The sequence below is a fragment of the Sinocyclocheilus rhinocerous genome, unplaced genomic scaffold (genome assembly GCF_001515625.1).
Source record: "Sinocyclocheilus rhinocerous isolate Xijiao unplaced genomic scaffold, SAMN03320098_v1.1 scaffold66, whole genome shotgun sequence".
NCBI lineage: Eukaryota > Metazoa > Chordata > Actinopteri > Cypriniformes > Cyprinidae > Sinocyclocheilus > Sinocyclocheilus rhinocerous.
The window spans coordinates 295,482-312,725 of NW_015662934.1; the positions used below are offsets into that span (position 1 = coordinate 295,482).

Below are 17,244 nucleotides of genomic sequence, written 5' to 3' on the forward strand. Positions count from 1 at the left end.
GCGCTGCCAAGATGGCGACGGCCGGCTCCGCCCACTTTGAGCTTCAAAAACGCTCTTCAGAAAACTACGGGTGATGTCACGGACACTACGTCCATGTTTTCATACAGTCTATGGGTTATAACAACGCGCTCACAAAATCCCGCACCGCGCGCAGGCATAATTCCGATCCAAAACCTCTTTTATTAAACCCAGACGCCATTCGATAATATAATTCCCCAGCGTTAGTTATAGCCCTTACCATACTGTACTCACTGCTAACTGTAGCTCCAGATGATGAAATTCACCTATGGCCATCTACCGCAACCGCAACCCGATGGATTCAATTATTTCATTCCTTTTGATAACCACAATTAGTGGAGTTCACAGATGGCTCTCGAACTCAACCGTTAACATGGGGTCGGTGTAACGAGGACGGTTTTTAAGAGTGAACTCTAGGCCACGACACAAATGACTGCGATTCTCCGAGCGAAGCACTTTCCGCAGGCAGGGTCACGGGTTAAGAGCAGTGAAATGGTTATGAAGCAGAGAGCGGGTCGTGTGCATCAGCATGTTCTCCCGGCTAAAAGAACCATTTCCTGCATCCCACCTTCAGCAGGCTCTCAAGTGCCTCTTGTGGTTAGGTCCCCTAAACAGATTGAGATTTATTATTTATAGCAGGTCAACAGGTTTACTGTAAAGATGGAGCACATTGATTCGTGGAGAAAATTATGACGGATGTGCCAGTCATTTGAGCCATTCTGAAGAACGGGTACTGGATATAGAAAAGCATTATCTATACAGGAACATTACGTGGACTTCTTTAATTGCGCACGAATGCCAAATGCAGCAATGATTTCAAGCAGCAACCGGTTTTAACTTTATGCAAATGAGCAGTGATGCAAAGCAATGACTACCAATAGGAATGCAGACTGGATGATAGAGTTGGAAGAGCAGCTGAATAAAAGCGATGACATGCTGTCAGTGTGACAAAGACAAAAAACAAAACAAAACAAATCACACAATGTTATAATGCACAATATGAAAGATATTCTTTAAATACTCTTTCCTATAATAAAGTTAAAAATTACAATTCTTCAGTAAATGAATTATTTAAAATTCTTTGTTATTATTACTAAAATTAATATAGTATAGATCATCTCAAAGTATATAGTTTAAACAGTATGTATTACAAAGCCAATTTTAAAATAGTATTTGTTATTAGAATTATTATGATCAATATTAATATTAACAGTGTATATTTTAAAGTATATATTTTAAACAGTATGTATTTAAAGCTGATAGTAAAGCTGAAAAATAGTACGTGAAATTAATAATAATAATAATTAAAAAATATATACTTTTTTTAAAATCGGCTTTCAAATACATAATGTTTGAGTTTGAAAAAAATGTTTATAATAATAGAGTAGGAACCTCCTGGATATTGATTAGATTGTCAAATACATAAAGGCTGTTGCACATTTTTCCAAAAGAAAGAAAGAAAGAAAGGAGGTACTCATTACATACTCTAATGCTATCAGTGTGATAAACACACTAAAACACACACAAACCTCACAAAGAAAAATAAGTTATAGTTATTCATTAATATAATAATGAAAGTTAATTTAACTTTTAATAATAATAATAATAATTGTCAAAATATAAGTTAACAATAAGTTAAATAGTAAGATAATAAGAAAGTTTATAATTCCGTTATTTAAAAATAATAATAACAACAATACTAATTTAAATCCTTTTATTTATATAGACAGCTCTGCTATTGCTTTTATCTTACTGCACACACAACTCTGACATGCGCTCTTAATATTAAATTGTTCTTCAACAGAGTGTTCTTTGCCATAATCTGTCACTATCCTTTTACATTACTCCAAGATGTTATCAAAAGTAATCTAAATCTCAAAATAGACAGAAACAATTCAATATCAGCTGATATTGTGACTGTGATGTCTTACTGCACACGTGTGTGAACTCATTCCCTGTGTGTGTTTAGTTCCAGTGCGGATATTGTTTCTGAAGGACCCAGAGCCACAACATCACTGGTGTTTCCCATTCGCTGTGGACAGCAATCCTCCCGCCAGCATCAGATGGCTGTACAACAACCTGCCTCTCATCGAAACACGCTACACCTACACCGAACTGATCCGAGACGCGGCCGACGGCTCCATTCAACACGGCTGTCTGTTCCTCAACAAGCCCACGCACCTCAACAATGGCAACTACACACTCATCGTGGAGAATAAACTGGGTAGAGACCAGGCTACAGGCTACGGGAAGTTCATGGAAAATCCTTTCGACCCCTTTGACCCGGAGGGCATCATTCCTGGTGAGTGTACAGTACATCATCACAAAAGCATGGCATGCATTTCATCAGCTGTGTGGTGTATAGAGTAATTTATTGTTATAATCTCTCTCCACATGCTAGTCCTCACCGATGACCCAAGTAAGTTACTCTAAATCAAATTCTTATAGGTCATACACTTGCTTTTACTATTAAAGGAACGCTCCACTATTTTTGAAAATAGGCTCATTTTCCAACTCCCCTAGAGTTAAACAGTTGAGTTTTACCGTTTTCGAATCCATTCGGTCTAGCTGTAGCACTTTTAGCTGTAGCTTAGCATAGATCATTGAATCTGATTAGACCGTTAGCATCTCGCTCAAAAATGACCAAAGAGTTTCTATATTTTTCCTATTTAAAACTTGACTCTTCTGTAGTTACATCGTGTACTAAGACCGACGGAAAATGAAAAGTTGCGATTTTCTAGGCCGATATGGCCTCTCATTCCGGCGTAATAATCAAGAACTTTGCTGCCATACCATGGGTGCAGCAGGCGCAATGATATTACGATGTAACTACAGAGGAGTCAAGTTTTAAATAGGAAAAATATAGAAACTCTTTGGTCATTTTTGAGCGAGATGCTAACAGTCTAATCAGATTCAATGATCTATGCTAAGCTAAGCTAAAAGTGCTACCGCCAGACCCAGAGATCGGCTGAATGGATTCGAAAACGGTAAAACTCAACTGTTTAACTCTAGGGGAGTTGGAAAATGAGCCTATTTTCAAAAATAGTGGAGTGTTCTTTTAAAGTACTCATTTATCTCATCCACTGCGCATACTTTCTCAGTATATTTGTCTCGTTTTCCAGTACAAATATCAAAACATTCCTAAATCAAGATGTATTTACTTCAGAAGCAAAATTACTAATATTAAGTCTTGTTTTATGAAAAATGTATAAAAAAAAAATATATATATATATTCCCAGTGGGGTCAAGAAATATTTTTTTTTCTTAAAGGCACAATATATAAGTTTTCGCCGCTAGAGGGCGCATATTCAAAACAAACAAAGAAACAAAGGCGTAGTTTGATGACACCGTGACTGAGTGTGGAATCATGGGAGTTGTCGTCTTCATCCCCACAGCCGATGCAATCCGACGGGACTCAGGCAGAAATCAAGTTCATGGATGAGCTAATGATTTATTAACATAGCAGAATGAAGCAGGGTGAGGCTGAAAGCCGTTGAAGTGAAACGAGGCCGCTGAAGCAATTGCTAATGAGAGACAAGCGTGACACACGGCTCGAAAGCAGCGGAGCTTTTATTATGCCACAGTCGACCGCTTCCGCTCCTTCCGGTCGTGCGTATGCGGGGAAAAAAATCAGCGCTGTTTTATCATACTAGATGCATTTGAAAGTTCTGTTATAATGCTACTCTGTGCGGTCGTCACCTGTCTAATAAAACGCACAACATATTAAGGCATTTTTGGTGTTTCCATGTTTTCTACAAAACAAAACCGGAAATCGAGGGTGTATGACGTCATTGGCAGACGACACAGTGACACTATGGACACGGTCCGTGTCACTAATTAAAATTGCTTATTTCTCTGGATTTAAACATACTTCGAAACATTTGGGATAATGTAAGTACACAAGTCAGCAAAATATATAACACTGTTCTAGTGGTTTTTGGATATTTTAATAAAAAAATCTTACATATTTTGCCTTTAATTTTGATATATTTTTCAGAAAACAAGACACAATATCTCAAGTTATTTTGCTTCTCAAGTAAATGTATCTTGATTTTAACAATGTTTAGATCTTTGTACTGGAAAACAAGACAAAACATTAAGCAAGAAAGTCATCTTTTGCAGTGTTCATAAAGTAATATTTCATGAAATGCTTTAACATTAGCAGCTCCCACTAACCAATCAACGGAGACGGAGAAACTGGAGAGCAGAGTGTTTGGGGTGAGAGACAAGACACATATGATACACAACTTTGTGTTATTTTTTATATTCTTATTTATCTCTCTAATTTTGTCCATTTACACATTCATAGGTGTCAATAGCAGTGGGTCTCGCTGTGTTTGCGTGCACATTTCTGCTCATCATGGTTGTCGTCATAAATAAATGTGGACAGCACTCCAAGTTTGGCATCCACCGTAAGTTCTACTTCCACATATAGGCTAAAAATTCAATATGAAATCAAAATCGCCCATATTTACTTTCTTAATGCACAATCGTGGTTTTATTGTGCATGCTATTCCAAAAAAAATTAAAATAAAATACATTTTCTTAATCTCGAAAAACCTTAAGTCTTCTAAACCTTGCTCTGTTCTGCTCTGAAACAGCTTTCCTTCTCAGATGATACAAATCCCTTTTACTTTTCAACCTCTCTATACCAACCATCCATTTTGGCATTTAACATCCACTTTTCTCAATCAAATTATTTCTCAATGGATACAATCAAGCCACACCCTATCCTGTTCAGCTTGGAAGTACATCAGATGATGAATGCAAAATGAGTTGTGATTAAGATTTCATGTTGACTTTTTTTTTGTCGCTTTCAAGGAAAGTCAATTTCACTCGACAGCCGTATTTGCAACGTATCCGAGCAGCTATTTTGTTGCATGCAAGACCAACTTGAAATGGGAAATGTTTGCCAAATAGCATTTCAAATTAGCAACAAAATCTGACATGAACAACATGGCATTAAAATCAACCATATTTACTTTCGTAACACATCCTCCATTGCTCTGCACTGCTCTAAAACAACTGTCCATTTAGCTGATGCTACATATCCAAATATCTTCCCACCAGCTATCAAATTTGGCATGTAAACAAGCACCACCGTACATTGTTTTCTCATTAAATATCTTGTTTCCCTCAAAAATACATCAGATTACAGAAGCAAAATGAGTTGTGATTAATATTTTATTACTTTTTTAATATATAACTGGTTGATACAGTAGTCACAGTTGTGTGATCTAAACACACCATTTGTAGGATACAACTGCTTTTTCTAAGATACTGATATGACTGATTCGTTTAATTTCATTTGTCAAAATTACGACAATTTAAATTTGTACTTAGACACCTCAATATTTCTTCAAAATCCAGATCAATTTGCAGTTAATCAGAAGACTAAATCAGTTTACTTAAGTTAGGACTCAAATGAAGATGTTTTGGTCTTGAAGAGGTCTTTTATGGGAAAGAGAACAATCGCAAGCAAATGCGTCGCAGAAACAAACCAGGTGCGACTCAAGCAACAGCAGAAGAAGTTAGCGTTAACCGAAAGCTGGAGACAGCACAATCACAGTCCATGCCAAAATGACTTTCTCCATTATTATTTTGGAATCTGAATGAGTTCCACAGGAGGCATTGTGTTGCTTTTAAGTAAGGCACAAAAAGCAGCGAAATGCAGTCTCTTCTAAGTTGTAACTTTGTACAGTGTCAGCCTAACAGCTCGGCAAAGTGCTGCCAGGTCTTAATTACAGCATGCAAAGTAAATAGCATCGGGAGCCCCAGCCGCGAGCGAGCCATTAAAGAAGAGTGATGGAGCCAGGCTTTTCAGGTCCACTCGCTCCGCTCACAAAGTGCCTAAGTGGACCTGATTGCCTTTCTCCCCTCTCGCCCTCTATTCCCTGCGTTCCTCTTCTCTGCCCAGTCTGGGGTCTCTGCGGTTATAGCTTGAGTGGGTTTTGTGATTTGAAGGAGACGCTTTTGTGTCTAATTCCGCTTCCTAAAAACGAGGTGATTTGCTTCAGAGCAAGCAAACATTCTGCTAGGTATCTGTTTTGTAGATGCTGTTTTGTATATGCACCTTGTTGTCAATTTTAAACAACATATTGTTAGCGGTTTTTGCCAAGGCAAGCATCAGTAGTACTACTTCTCACACTTAGGGTTACCGATTTGAACAAAACTCCTTGTCTGAAATATTCAATTACACTATGTAATCATTTGCGCCACATGATACCTCAAATTCTGCTGCTTGTTGAGGAAAGTTGTGCTACTGCTTTTTTAAACCAGGGGATTTCAATCTTGTAGATGGCACAGACCACCATTAATTTTATCATTTTGCAAACATTTATGGAACGTTACTTATGAATGTTCTCTAGACGTTCTGAAAAAAATACTAACATTTAAAAAATGTTAGACAAACATCTAACTAAAATGTGTTAAAATAAGCATTCTGAAAACATTTTAATACCACTTAACTTTGAATGAATGTTCTATAAGCATTACTTTAAGTACGTTTGAGAGAACCAAAACATTCCCTGTTAGCTGGGTAGCAACCGCATAGCAATGCCCTGCCAACACTATATTTTGCACAGACAAGCAGCAAATCTATTATTTGATCACCTAGATCGCCAACTTAAACAGCAAACAGTTGTGAAAAGGTTAAATGACTGGCTAAGACTATATACAAGGAAATAAGAGAGCCTGTAATGTCTACTATGCTGTCAAACTATACACAGGAAGTTGTGTAGAGCACTTCAGATGACTCGGTGATTGCCAATAAGTTGATTAACTTAACGTGGGCTCAGGATATAGATATGAAGAAAGGAAAAAAATATGCCAAACCTGAGCTGCTTGGGAGCCACTTCCTGTCTGTGTATCTACAGGTTCATCTGTTCTAGGCACCGAGGATGATTTGGCCGTATCTCTTCGCTTCATGAACTTTGGTGCATGTCCTCTGTCTTCAGATGATGGCACGCTGGATTCTGGCTTGTCCAGTTTTGTAGAGAACCCGCAGTACTTCTGTGGCATCATCAAAGATAAAGACATGTGTGTGCTACTGCTTTTTTAAACCAGGGGATTTCAATCTTGTAGATGGCACAGACCACCAAATATGATCATCTTTGTGCAATATATATATATATATGTGTAGTGAAAAATTTATGTAAAAATAATATAAATATGTATTAATGTAAAAGATGATGGCACGCTGGATTCTGGCTTGTCCAGTTTTGTAGAGAACCCGCAGTACTTCTGTGGCATCATCAAAGATAAAGACATGTGTGAGTGTCTCACAATCTTACAATGACAAGTTTTCAGCATGCTGATTCAATTTGTACCAAATCAAAGTGATTATTTCTTTGTATTTTGCAGGTGTTCAGCACATTAAAAGAAAAGACATTGTTTTGAAGTGGGAACTGGGTGAAGGAGCTTTTGGCAAGGTTTACCTGGCAGAATGTGCCAACCTCTGTCCTGATACTGACAAGATGCTGGTTGCTATCAAGGTATGATCATGCTTTATGTTATCAGGGCTTAACATTCTTGTAGTTCAGCAAAATGTAATATTTTTGAAAGCAATGTCTTTTTATGTGCCAGAAAAATATTCTTGTTTTTATTGCAATGTTACTTTTTTCTTTACATTAAAAATGTTTTAATTAGCAACAACAGCTAGAAATTTAACAGAAAATACTGTATATACAGTAACTATATGCAAAACCACACATCTGTTTGAGATTGATGGCATTCAATGCAAAACATTACTGATTTTCAACCAATTCTGATCCCTCCAAGTCTATCACAAGTCAATTTCACAATTCTAGCAAATTCACATTCATGTTAGCCAGCTAGATAACTAGCTAAAAAAAAAAAAAACTAAAATTACTAAAACTGAAATATACATTAAAGCTAAAGAGATATAAAAAAACGACTAAAAAGGACAAATGCACATAACAAAATTACTAAAATTTAAACAAATTAAAAGGATAACTGAAAATATAAAAATAAAATTCAAAATATTAATAAATACGGTGTATTAGTATATAAATAATAGTTTAGTAGCAAACAGAATGGCAGTTTTAATTTGAATGACAGGAAGTAGCATCAAAATGAATTTAAATTACAACTGCCATTTTCAACAAAAAAGGAACATTTATTTCCCCAAATCCATTACCTTGTGGAATTTCTTGAAAAGTGTCTAAATACTTGGTCATATGCTCACTATAATAATGTCTGATTGTCTGTGTAGACATTGAAAGTCGCCAACGAGTCCACCCGGCAGGACTTCCAGCGCGAGGCTGAGCTTCTCACGGTGCTGCAGCATGAACACATAGTGCGGTTCTACGGCGTGTGTACAGACGGAGAACCTCTGGCCATGGTGTTTGAGTACATGCGACACGGAGACCTCAACCGCTTTCTAAGGTCAGTCTAATAACCACCAGCCACTCACAGCGAATTAACTAATACGCCAGCAATGTGGTGTAGCGGTCGGAAACTGAAGAGCTTCCTTGGAGCTTCAATCTATACATGCCATTCTTAAACAACCTTGGAAACACCAAAACAAATTTGCAAGGTTTTTATTATTATTATTATTATTTTATTTTATTTTTTTACTTTATTACATTTTTTTATTTGGTTATAGCAAAGAACAGACCCTCAATTGTTACTAGATAATAATCTGCATTTTGTTTTGGGCTTACACTCTTAAAAATCAAGGTTTTTTATTGGAATCTATGGTTCCATGTTCCACTATAAAGAACATTTTGTGCAATGGAAAGGTTCCATGGATGTTAAAAGTTCTTAATGGAACCATAGATGCCAATAAAGAACCTTTACTTTTTAAATGTATAAACTTTCCATTGCACAAATGGTTCTTTATAGAGGAAAAAGGGGTTTTTAGATCATTAAAATGTTCTTAAAACCAAACCGTTAACTGAAATGTTCTTTTGGTAACCCAAAATAGTTCCTCTATGGCATCACTGTGAAAAAAAAAACCTTTTGGAACCTTTTTTTAAGAGTGTACATTAAAAGTTTAATCTAATTCATATTTTTTCATTTACCATATTTCCATCTACAACCACATTCACATCTGAAACTCGAAGTCCTAACTAAGTAGAGGAGCGCTGGAGCCCAAATGCAGATCCAGCTTTGTGATGCTCAGTCTTAATTAAGATGTAAAGTTCACTGAAGTATGAGGTGGCTGATGGGGGACTGACTGACCATATGTCCAGCACAGCTGAGTCTCGGTGCGTAAAGATCCAGTCTGTTTGCCAGGTGGTTGCTGGGGCCAGATTGCGAGTGGGGACATGTGAATGTTTGAGGGGGAGATGAAATCGCATTTTCACGTGTATGGATGTGGCTCCAGTCTCAGTTGCAGCTGCCCCATCCTGCCACCTGCCTGCTAAACTAATAGGGATCACATACTAAACCTCAGAAGGCAAGCGAGTGGCAGAGATTTTACATGCATTTATTAGGATGAATGGAGAGAGTGGTTTGCACATTGAGGCCTGACACGCAAGGCAATGGTGACCAATGGTGCTTGTGCTGTCATTAAGCAGATGCTTTCATATCCAAAGTAACTTACAGTACTGATTTCAATCTGGAGGTGTTTGCAAGTATAACAGTATAATTCATTTAGCTTACCATTACCAATGCAGATGCTGGGATCTAAAAAAGCTGTGTTCAGAATGGAATGCTTTTTTAAAAAAGTAGCATGTGAAACAGCATGCAGTATATAAAGAGAAAAAGTAGCATGCTGCATTGTTGTCACATTGCTAGTGAGTGGCATCCAGTTATCATCTCAGAATTTTGCACTTTTAATATTCAGCTTTATGTAAAAATGCCTTCATTTTAAGCAGTTCGACCAAATAATGTGCCAAGATCACAGTTGGTGTCACTTCCAATTCAGCTGTTACAGTGGAAATAGAGTGCTACAGGAATGAATCCTAAAACCTGCAAATAAGTAAGCATTCTTTACACTTCCATTGTCCTGAAGTCAATAGGTTTTTGAATGGGTTTTTGGTTACATACCTAAAACAAGGTCTGTGGTTAACACAAGCTCAATATATTTTCATGTTTTATTCTATGACATAAAATACATCAGTAATACCCCATTTACGATTTTTTACTTGATTTAAAAAGGGTGGTTGCTAATAAGTGACTAAATGGGACTTACAGAAGTTGTCTGGGACATTAAATGTCACCATGCCAAATCTACTCAAATCTACCAATCTACTCACTTGTTGCTTTTACATTCTTCTTGCATTTATACTTGCGCTCTTGCAAACTCTTCTAACTCGAACTTTCTAACTGGTAGTAGATTTTAAGTACAGATTGAAAGAGTTGTCAAAGCTTAGCAGTGTTGAAATTGATGTTGTGTAACTGTGGTGTAGGAATAGCCTACTTCTGGTGATCGAATTTAGGCTTCAAAAGTTGTATTAATTTGTAAAGGTCATCTTGATAAACAAAACATGTAAGAATCAGAAACTTTTGTTGGTCACAGAGTTTACTTTCTGCCAAAATCCAAAAGCCAATGGAAAAATCATATTGGGATTTTTACTGAGGGAATCAATGTTATGCTAACTTTCGGGTTGGCCTGCAAAAAATCATCCCTTCAGCACTCTATTGAGTATGAAGTAGGCTGCATTGCATTGTGGGATACAGCATTCCAAATACACTCTTAAAAATAATGGTTCTTTATTGGCATCAATGGTTCCATGATGATCATTTAACATTCATGTAAACTTTTAAATTGCACAAAAGGTTCTTTATAGTGGAAAAAGGCAGATGTATGAGCTGAAACTTGCAAAAGAAAATGGTCTGCTAGATCCTAACGTCGTCTATACACTGGATGCATCAAAGCGCACTTTCTATATCAATTTGTCGGTAGCGCAAACGTGTGAAGTGCGTCAGAAATAGAACGCGGCATCCGTTTATGTAGTGCTTGCGCTCAGTTACTGATGACTGATTATAACGGGATCTATGTGCTTTAACGCAACGTGTCGCGCCGTTCGCGACCAGAAGTAGTGTTAGTGTTAGCTGCTAGTTTACACCAATACTCCCGCTTCTAGACTAGACGGTGTATCATTTCCTTAGCAACGACTTTTTTTAGTTCAGTGTTCGCTTGACTTTCTGTAGCGCAGCTGCCGAGCTTCCTGTCAAAAAAAATGAGATGCTTTTTCTTGTTTAGAAAAATTTATATGATAGCTTTTTGTTTGCTGTTTGGCTGCGGTTGGATTGAATGCCAATTTTCTAAAGAGTTTATTCAAAGCTCACAAATATAGCCATCCACGTGGCTTTTTTGCTCCTTGGGAAACTAATGATAATGATATTTCAAGTCCAGTCAAATCAAATATGTGATGAATGTCATGTGGCATTCAATGACATTTAATATATATATATATGTAGTTTGTTCTTTTTAACCTTTATTTAATTGACTGAAGTACAAAGAAAAAAAAATTCCAATGTTTTCACTGGCCACCTTAATTTTAAACAAATTTTGAGCCATGATCCAGCTTTGCTTGCAAAGACTGAGAAGCTCCTTTTATACCCAAACATGATACCCTCACATATTACCAATTCACCTGCTTGCTGTGAACTGTTTCAAAACAGTTTATTTGGTTATTCTATAACCTTTTCACTTTTATTTTGCCTCTGTCCCAGCTTTTTTGGAGCGTGTTGCAGGCTTCAAAATAAAAATTAGTTTATATTTACAAAATACATTTAAGTTGGTCAGTGAAAACTTTGGAAATCTTTTCTTTTTTACTTTTGTCAATTAAATAAAAGTTAAATAGAATTAACAAATAACAGATTTTGTCATTTTACAAAACATCCCAACTTTTCTAGAATTAGGGTTGTACTTCGTTTTCTTTAAAGTATTTGTAAGCAAACTTTGAAATATTCTCACAAAATTTATGAAATATAGTTGTCACTGTGCACTACTGTGACGAGCATGGAGACGAAGGAGCGAGGAGACGAGGAGTGGAATTCAAACATATAGATATTAATCACATCCAGGGAACAAGGAAAACACACGTAGCAAGGGTAGACATATAATTCCGGACAAGGGAGAACAGAACGGGCTAGGACTCAAATAGGGGGAATTCAAACATATAGATATTAATCACATCCAGGGAACAAGGAAAACACACGTAGCAAGGGTAGACATATAATTCCGGACAAGGGAGAACAGAACGGGCTATGACTCAAATAGGGCAGAGAACGAGGGGCAGACAGGTGAGGAGGCTAACAAGGAACACCTGGAACAAATAGAACTAAATGGGGACAGGAACCGGAAGGACCAAATAAGGGCAAGGAAGGCACAAGGGGAGCAAAACACACACAAAACAAGGAACAGAGTCTGACATTACTCCCCCCTCCCGGAAGGTGCGTCCTCGCGCCTCACAACATCCAATGGGTAGTGGGGTGGGCACTCGGCCATGCTACACCCGGGGACTGGAGCCCTCTCTGGGCTAAACTCGGGGAATGGAGCCCTCTCAGGGCTAATCTCGGGGACTGGAGCCTTCTCTGGGCTAAACTCGGGGACTGGAGCCTTCACTGGGCTAAACTCGGGTACAGGAGACCTCACTGGGCTACACTCGGGGACAGGAGCCCACACTGGGCTAAACTCAGGGACAGGAGCCCTCACTGGGCTAAACTCGGGAACAGGAGTGGGCTAAACTCGGGAACAGGAGCCCTCCGTGGGCTAAACTCGGGAACAGGAGCCCTCCGTGGGCTAAACTCGGGAACAGGAGCCCTCCGTGGGCTAAACTCTGGGGCTGGAGCCGACACTGGAGCGAGCTCTGGGGCTGGAGCCGACCGCCTTCTCCTCCTTAGATTCCCCTTTTGGTTCGGGGTGAAAGGCGTGGCCGGCGGTCTTGACTGAGGAATGGCCGGCGGGCTGGAGAGAGCCGCGGTCGGCGGTCTTGACATTGGTGCGGCCAGCGGGCTTGACTTCGGAACGGCCGGTGGGCTGGAGAGGGCCGCGACCGACGGGCTTGACTTCAGAACGGCCGGCGGGCTTGACCTTGGAGCGGTCGGCGAGCTTGAGTGCTGAACAGCCGGCGGGCTTGACATCGGAGCGGCAGGCGAACTTGACTGTGGAACGGCCGGCGGGCTTGAGAATGCTGCGGCCGGCGGGCTTAACTTCGGAGCGGCCTACGGGCTGGTGATGACCGCCTCCTTCTAGTCGAGGTTGGTGGTGTCTGGGAGTTCTGTTGCCCTGATGCCCTCGCGTAGGTGAGCGGGTCGTGACTCGCCTGAGCCACGGCGATGAAAAAAGCTTGTTCCTTCATGTTATCGGGGAGAAACGAACAGGAAAACAAAACACTTTTCAAAATCGAAAAAACAAAACGAGGAGAAGCGGCGCCGCTTACTTTATCGGTCCGGAATTCTGTCACGGTGCGCTACTGTGAGGAGCACGGAGACGAAGGAGCGAGAAGACGAGGAGTGGAATTCAAACATATAGATTTGAATCACATCCAGGGAACAAGGAAAACACACGTAGCAAGGGTAGACATATAATTCCGGACAAGGGAGAACAGAACGGGCTAGGACTCAAATAGGGCAGAGAACGAGGGGCAGACAGGTGAGGAGGATAACTAATAACAAGGAACACCTGGAACAAATAGAAATAAATGGGGACAGGAACCGGAAGGACCAAATAAGGGCAAGGAAGGCACAAGGGGAGCAAAACACACACAACAGAGTCTGACAATAGTAAAGTAGGGTTAACATTTCTTACATTTGCATGTGTAAATGTGGTATTTACCCACCAAAATAACCATGTCCACTATGTCAGAAAAAAAGGGAATTCAATATATTCTCAAAAAACTGTATTTTCTAAAACTAAGGGATAAATGTTATTATTTTTCACTGAAAGCTAATTGAAAACATCCAAACATATCACAGCAGTAAAAAGGGTGTTCAAGAGTTCCAGGAATGGAAGAACAAACTAAAATCTCTTCTGTACAAATGTCACTGTGGATATGTTCTAAACAGGAATTTTTATTTAGTCTTTTTAAATTTGGGGCAACAAGGTATATCAGCATCTCATCAACAACACTGAAGCTGTAGCAATGAAAATCACCAACATGCTTAAAAACTCGGTAAATTAATGTTATTACACTTATTTTAAAATAATTTACTGTAAAAAAAGTACTTCACTGTCTTTTCAATGCATCCTTGAATTAAAGTAATTTCTTAAAAATTGTAATGATCCCAAACATTTGAATTACTGTTAATATAATAACAGTCCTCATTATAAACACAAAATAATAATAATCAACTTTAATATTCAGTGAGGACAAATAGACTACGTTTTATTTGATTCGGGGAGGGGGGCAGTGAGGGACCTGGATAAGGGGTAGGGGGGCGCTGGCCCAAAAAAGGTTGAGAACCACTGGCATCATTGCAAAACCTTTCTGAACCCTTTTTAAAGAGTATAACATGCTTTGAATGTATACTAAATATCTAGTACAATGTAGTGTCCATTCTGAACACAGCCAAAATGTCTTTTTTCAGGGTAATGTTTATATAATGTGTATTATAATGTGTGTGGTTTTTGTACAGGGCTCACGGTCCAGATGCTCGTATCCTGGATGAGATGAAGGTTCCTCCGCTGGGTCAGTTGACTCTTCCTCAGATGCTCCACATCGCAGCTCAGATCGCCTCGGGCATGGTGTACCTCGCTTCCCTTCATTTCGTCCACAGAGACCTGGCCACCAGGAACTGTTTGGTTGGAGAGGGGCTGGTGGTGAAGATCGGGGATTTTGGGATGTCGAGAGACATTTACAGCACTGATTACTACAGGGTAAAACACATTACAATTTTAGTATTGTCCCATATGTTCCTCCTGAAATTAAGAAAAAATATACTGTAAATAACAAAAGTGGCAGATCATTTGGTCTGCGTTCATATTGAGATCTCTGACTTATCTGATCACAATTAGGACCACCTTGAAAATGAGATGTCACATCTCAAGGGGCTATCCTTTCAATAAATTCAATATCTATCTAGCTATAAAGAAATAAGTACATCGAACGAATTAGTAAATAGTGCGCACGATTTTTTTTTTTTTCTTGCATGTCATGTGCGGGGCTCCGTACATCCCTCAATTGTTGTTGATTGATCCCATTAATTCATTTTGTAGTATTTTTTTCAGCAAGGATGCATTAAATTGATCAGTAAAGTGACAGTAAAAATATTTACGTTTTTACTGTAAAAATATTTTTCAAAAATATATTTTTAAATATATTCACATAGAAAAAAGATAGATCAAATGAATACAGCCTTTGTGAGCACAAGAGACTTCTTTCAACAACATTTAAAAAGCCTACACTTCTGAATGAAACAAAAACAAAACTCCTATAATGGTATCTTTGTCTAAATGTTTGTCAAATTAGCTAGTCGGTAATTAGTAGCAGATATAAGCCACTACACAGTAAAAGAAGTTCATTTTGATTTGGACACGACTTATGATTCTTTTTGACCAATTCATAGGATTTGTCATTTGTTTAGGAATGAGACCACAATTTTCTACTTTAATGAGACTTTTATGATGCTTTTGTGCTGTTTTGTCCCTTTTTCAACTTTGACATTTTGCAAAAACTGAAAAAATAAATACATACAGGTTTAGAACAACAAGAGAGCGAGTAATTGAATTTTCATTTGACAGTAAATGATTCCTGTAATGTTTACCTGCAATGACAGAAGTGATTTAGACTGTCTTGTGGCATCAGCGCTGGTCAGTGAGTTAAAGCAAACAGACAGAGCTATTCCCAACCTTCATTGTGATGTGAACATCCAATTTGGACTGGATCAGACCGTGCTCTTAAGCACTTATGAACGAGAAGATCAATAGATTTTTTTCGGTTCCAGAGTGATCCAGACCTCTCAGATTAGGCACCAAAAGTGGGCTCTGGTGTGACCACAACTGCACTATTACGCTGGAGAGGCTTCTCTACTTTCAACAGAGAGGTAGATCACTTTCCCGCCGACTCGATTTTAATCCAATTAAACCTCATCTTCGCCTTGGGCCGACGTTGTTTAACCTTGTTAACCTAATCCTTCTCGAGCCATGATGGACACAGCTAATTATCTACAGCCTAACTGTTTGGGACAAGAGACGGATCGTTCGTGACTTTCCATCTGCGAGGAGAGAGGGTGCCAGACTTTCAGAGGGGTCAATGTGAATTTTTGTTAATTTATTGCAGTGATTGAAAGCCCATTTCAGAATGATGTTGTGTGGTGCTGACAGTCTCTTCACCTCATTTGATTAAGAGGCAATGCTTTAAGGGCTTGAAGTCACTGGCGTTTTAAATATCCACCAGGAATAGCCTTGGAGAGAAGAGGGTGCTTCTTTACAGTCAACTGCTGCCTGTAGAAAATAGAGTAAAATAAATTAAATTTTCTTTTTTTTTAAATAAAATACTTGTACTATGAAAATGTACTGTAAAGTTTAGAACTTCCTCCATACCAAATAAAAGAGCATTTACTGAAACAAAGTTACACAAACTGCTCATTCTGAATGTCTTCAACTTTCTAATATTATGTTTATATAAGACAAAGCTGCAGTTGAATTCAAAAGATCATAGAGATGGTGGAAAATGGTTTTAAAAAATAAATGACAAATGAAAAACAAAACAAAAAACTTTAGAACCACAGTAGGTGGACCTCAGGAAATAAAAAATCAATAATAATAATTTATTTTTATTTATTAATTTTTTTTATTTAACCAGAAAAGTGAAAGTGAAAGTGACGTGACATGTGGCCAAGTATGGTGACCCATACTAGGAATTAGGGCTCTGCATTTAACCCATCCTAAGTGCACACACACAGCAGTGATCTTTCACAGGAGTGTCCTGGCCAAAATCGGCAGCAATACAATCAGTTACATCACAGATTTACACAACACAAACAAACTAAAAACACTTAAAACAATTACATATCATTGAGTCATCTTCCATTTGCCGAATAACTGTTTTAAAATGATCCAAAGACAGCAAATTTTGTAATTTCAATTGAAGAAGTGATATCCAGTCAGACGGAGCTGCATACATAAAGGCCTTCTTACCTAGTTCAGATCGAACAAAAGGAACAGAGTATAACAATTTTGCGAACGAAGGAAATATTTCTCAACAATTTTCAACAAAGTTATACAAACACACACATATATATATATAGGCAATACAAAATGATATAATAACAAATGATAATTACAAATATATTTTAATTATATATATA

At 38.3% G+C, this 17,244-nt stretch overlaps 1 protein-coding gene across 1 annotated transcript in view; it reads left to right on the forward strand.

The window, feature by feature from the left end:
• The window catches only part of LOC107728446 (high affinity nerve growth factor receptor-like), a 35,684-nt gene that overhangs the window by 16,194 nt on the left and 2,246 nt on the right, over positions 1-17,244 (forward strand). The window contains exons 8-16 of the mRNA XM_016538609.1: positions 1,988-2,320; positions 2,420-2,437; positions 4,181-4,236; positions 4,328-4,430; positions 6,894-7,058; positions 7,381-7,511; positions 8,252-8,424; positions 14,572-14,812; positions 15,405-15,411. Of these exons, the coding sequence (XP_016394095.1) occupies positions 1,988-2,320; positions 2,420-2,437; positions 4,181-4,236; positions 4,328-4,430; positions 6,894-7,058; positions 7,381-7,511; positions 8,252-8,424; positions 14,572-14,812; positions 15,405-15,411 (1,227 nt within the window). The remainder of the gene's footprint in view (positions 1-1,987; positions 2,321-2,419; positions 2,438-4,180; positions 4,237-4,327; positions 4,431-6,893; positions 7,059-7,380; positions 7,512-8,251; positions 8,425-14,571; positions 14,813-15,404; positions 15,412-17,244) is intronic.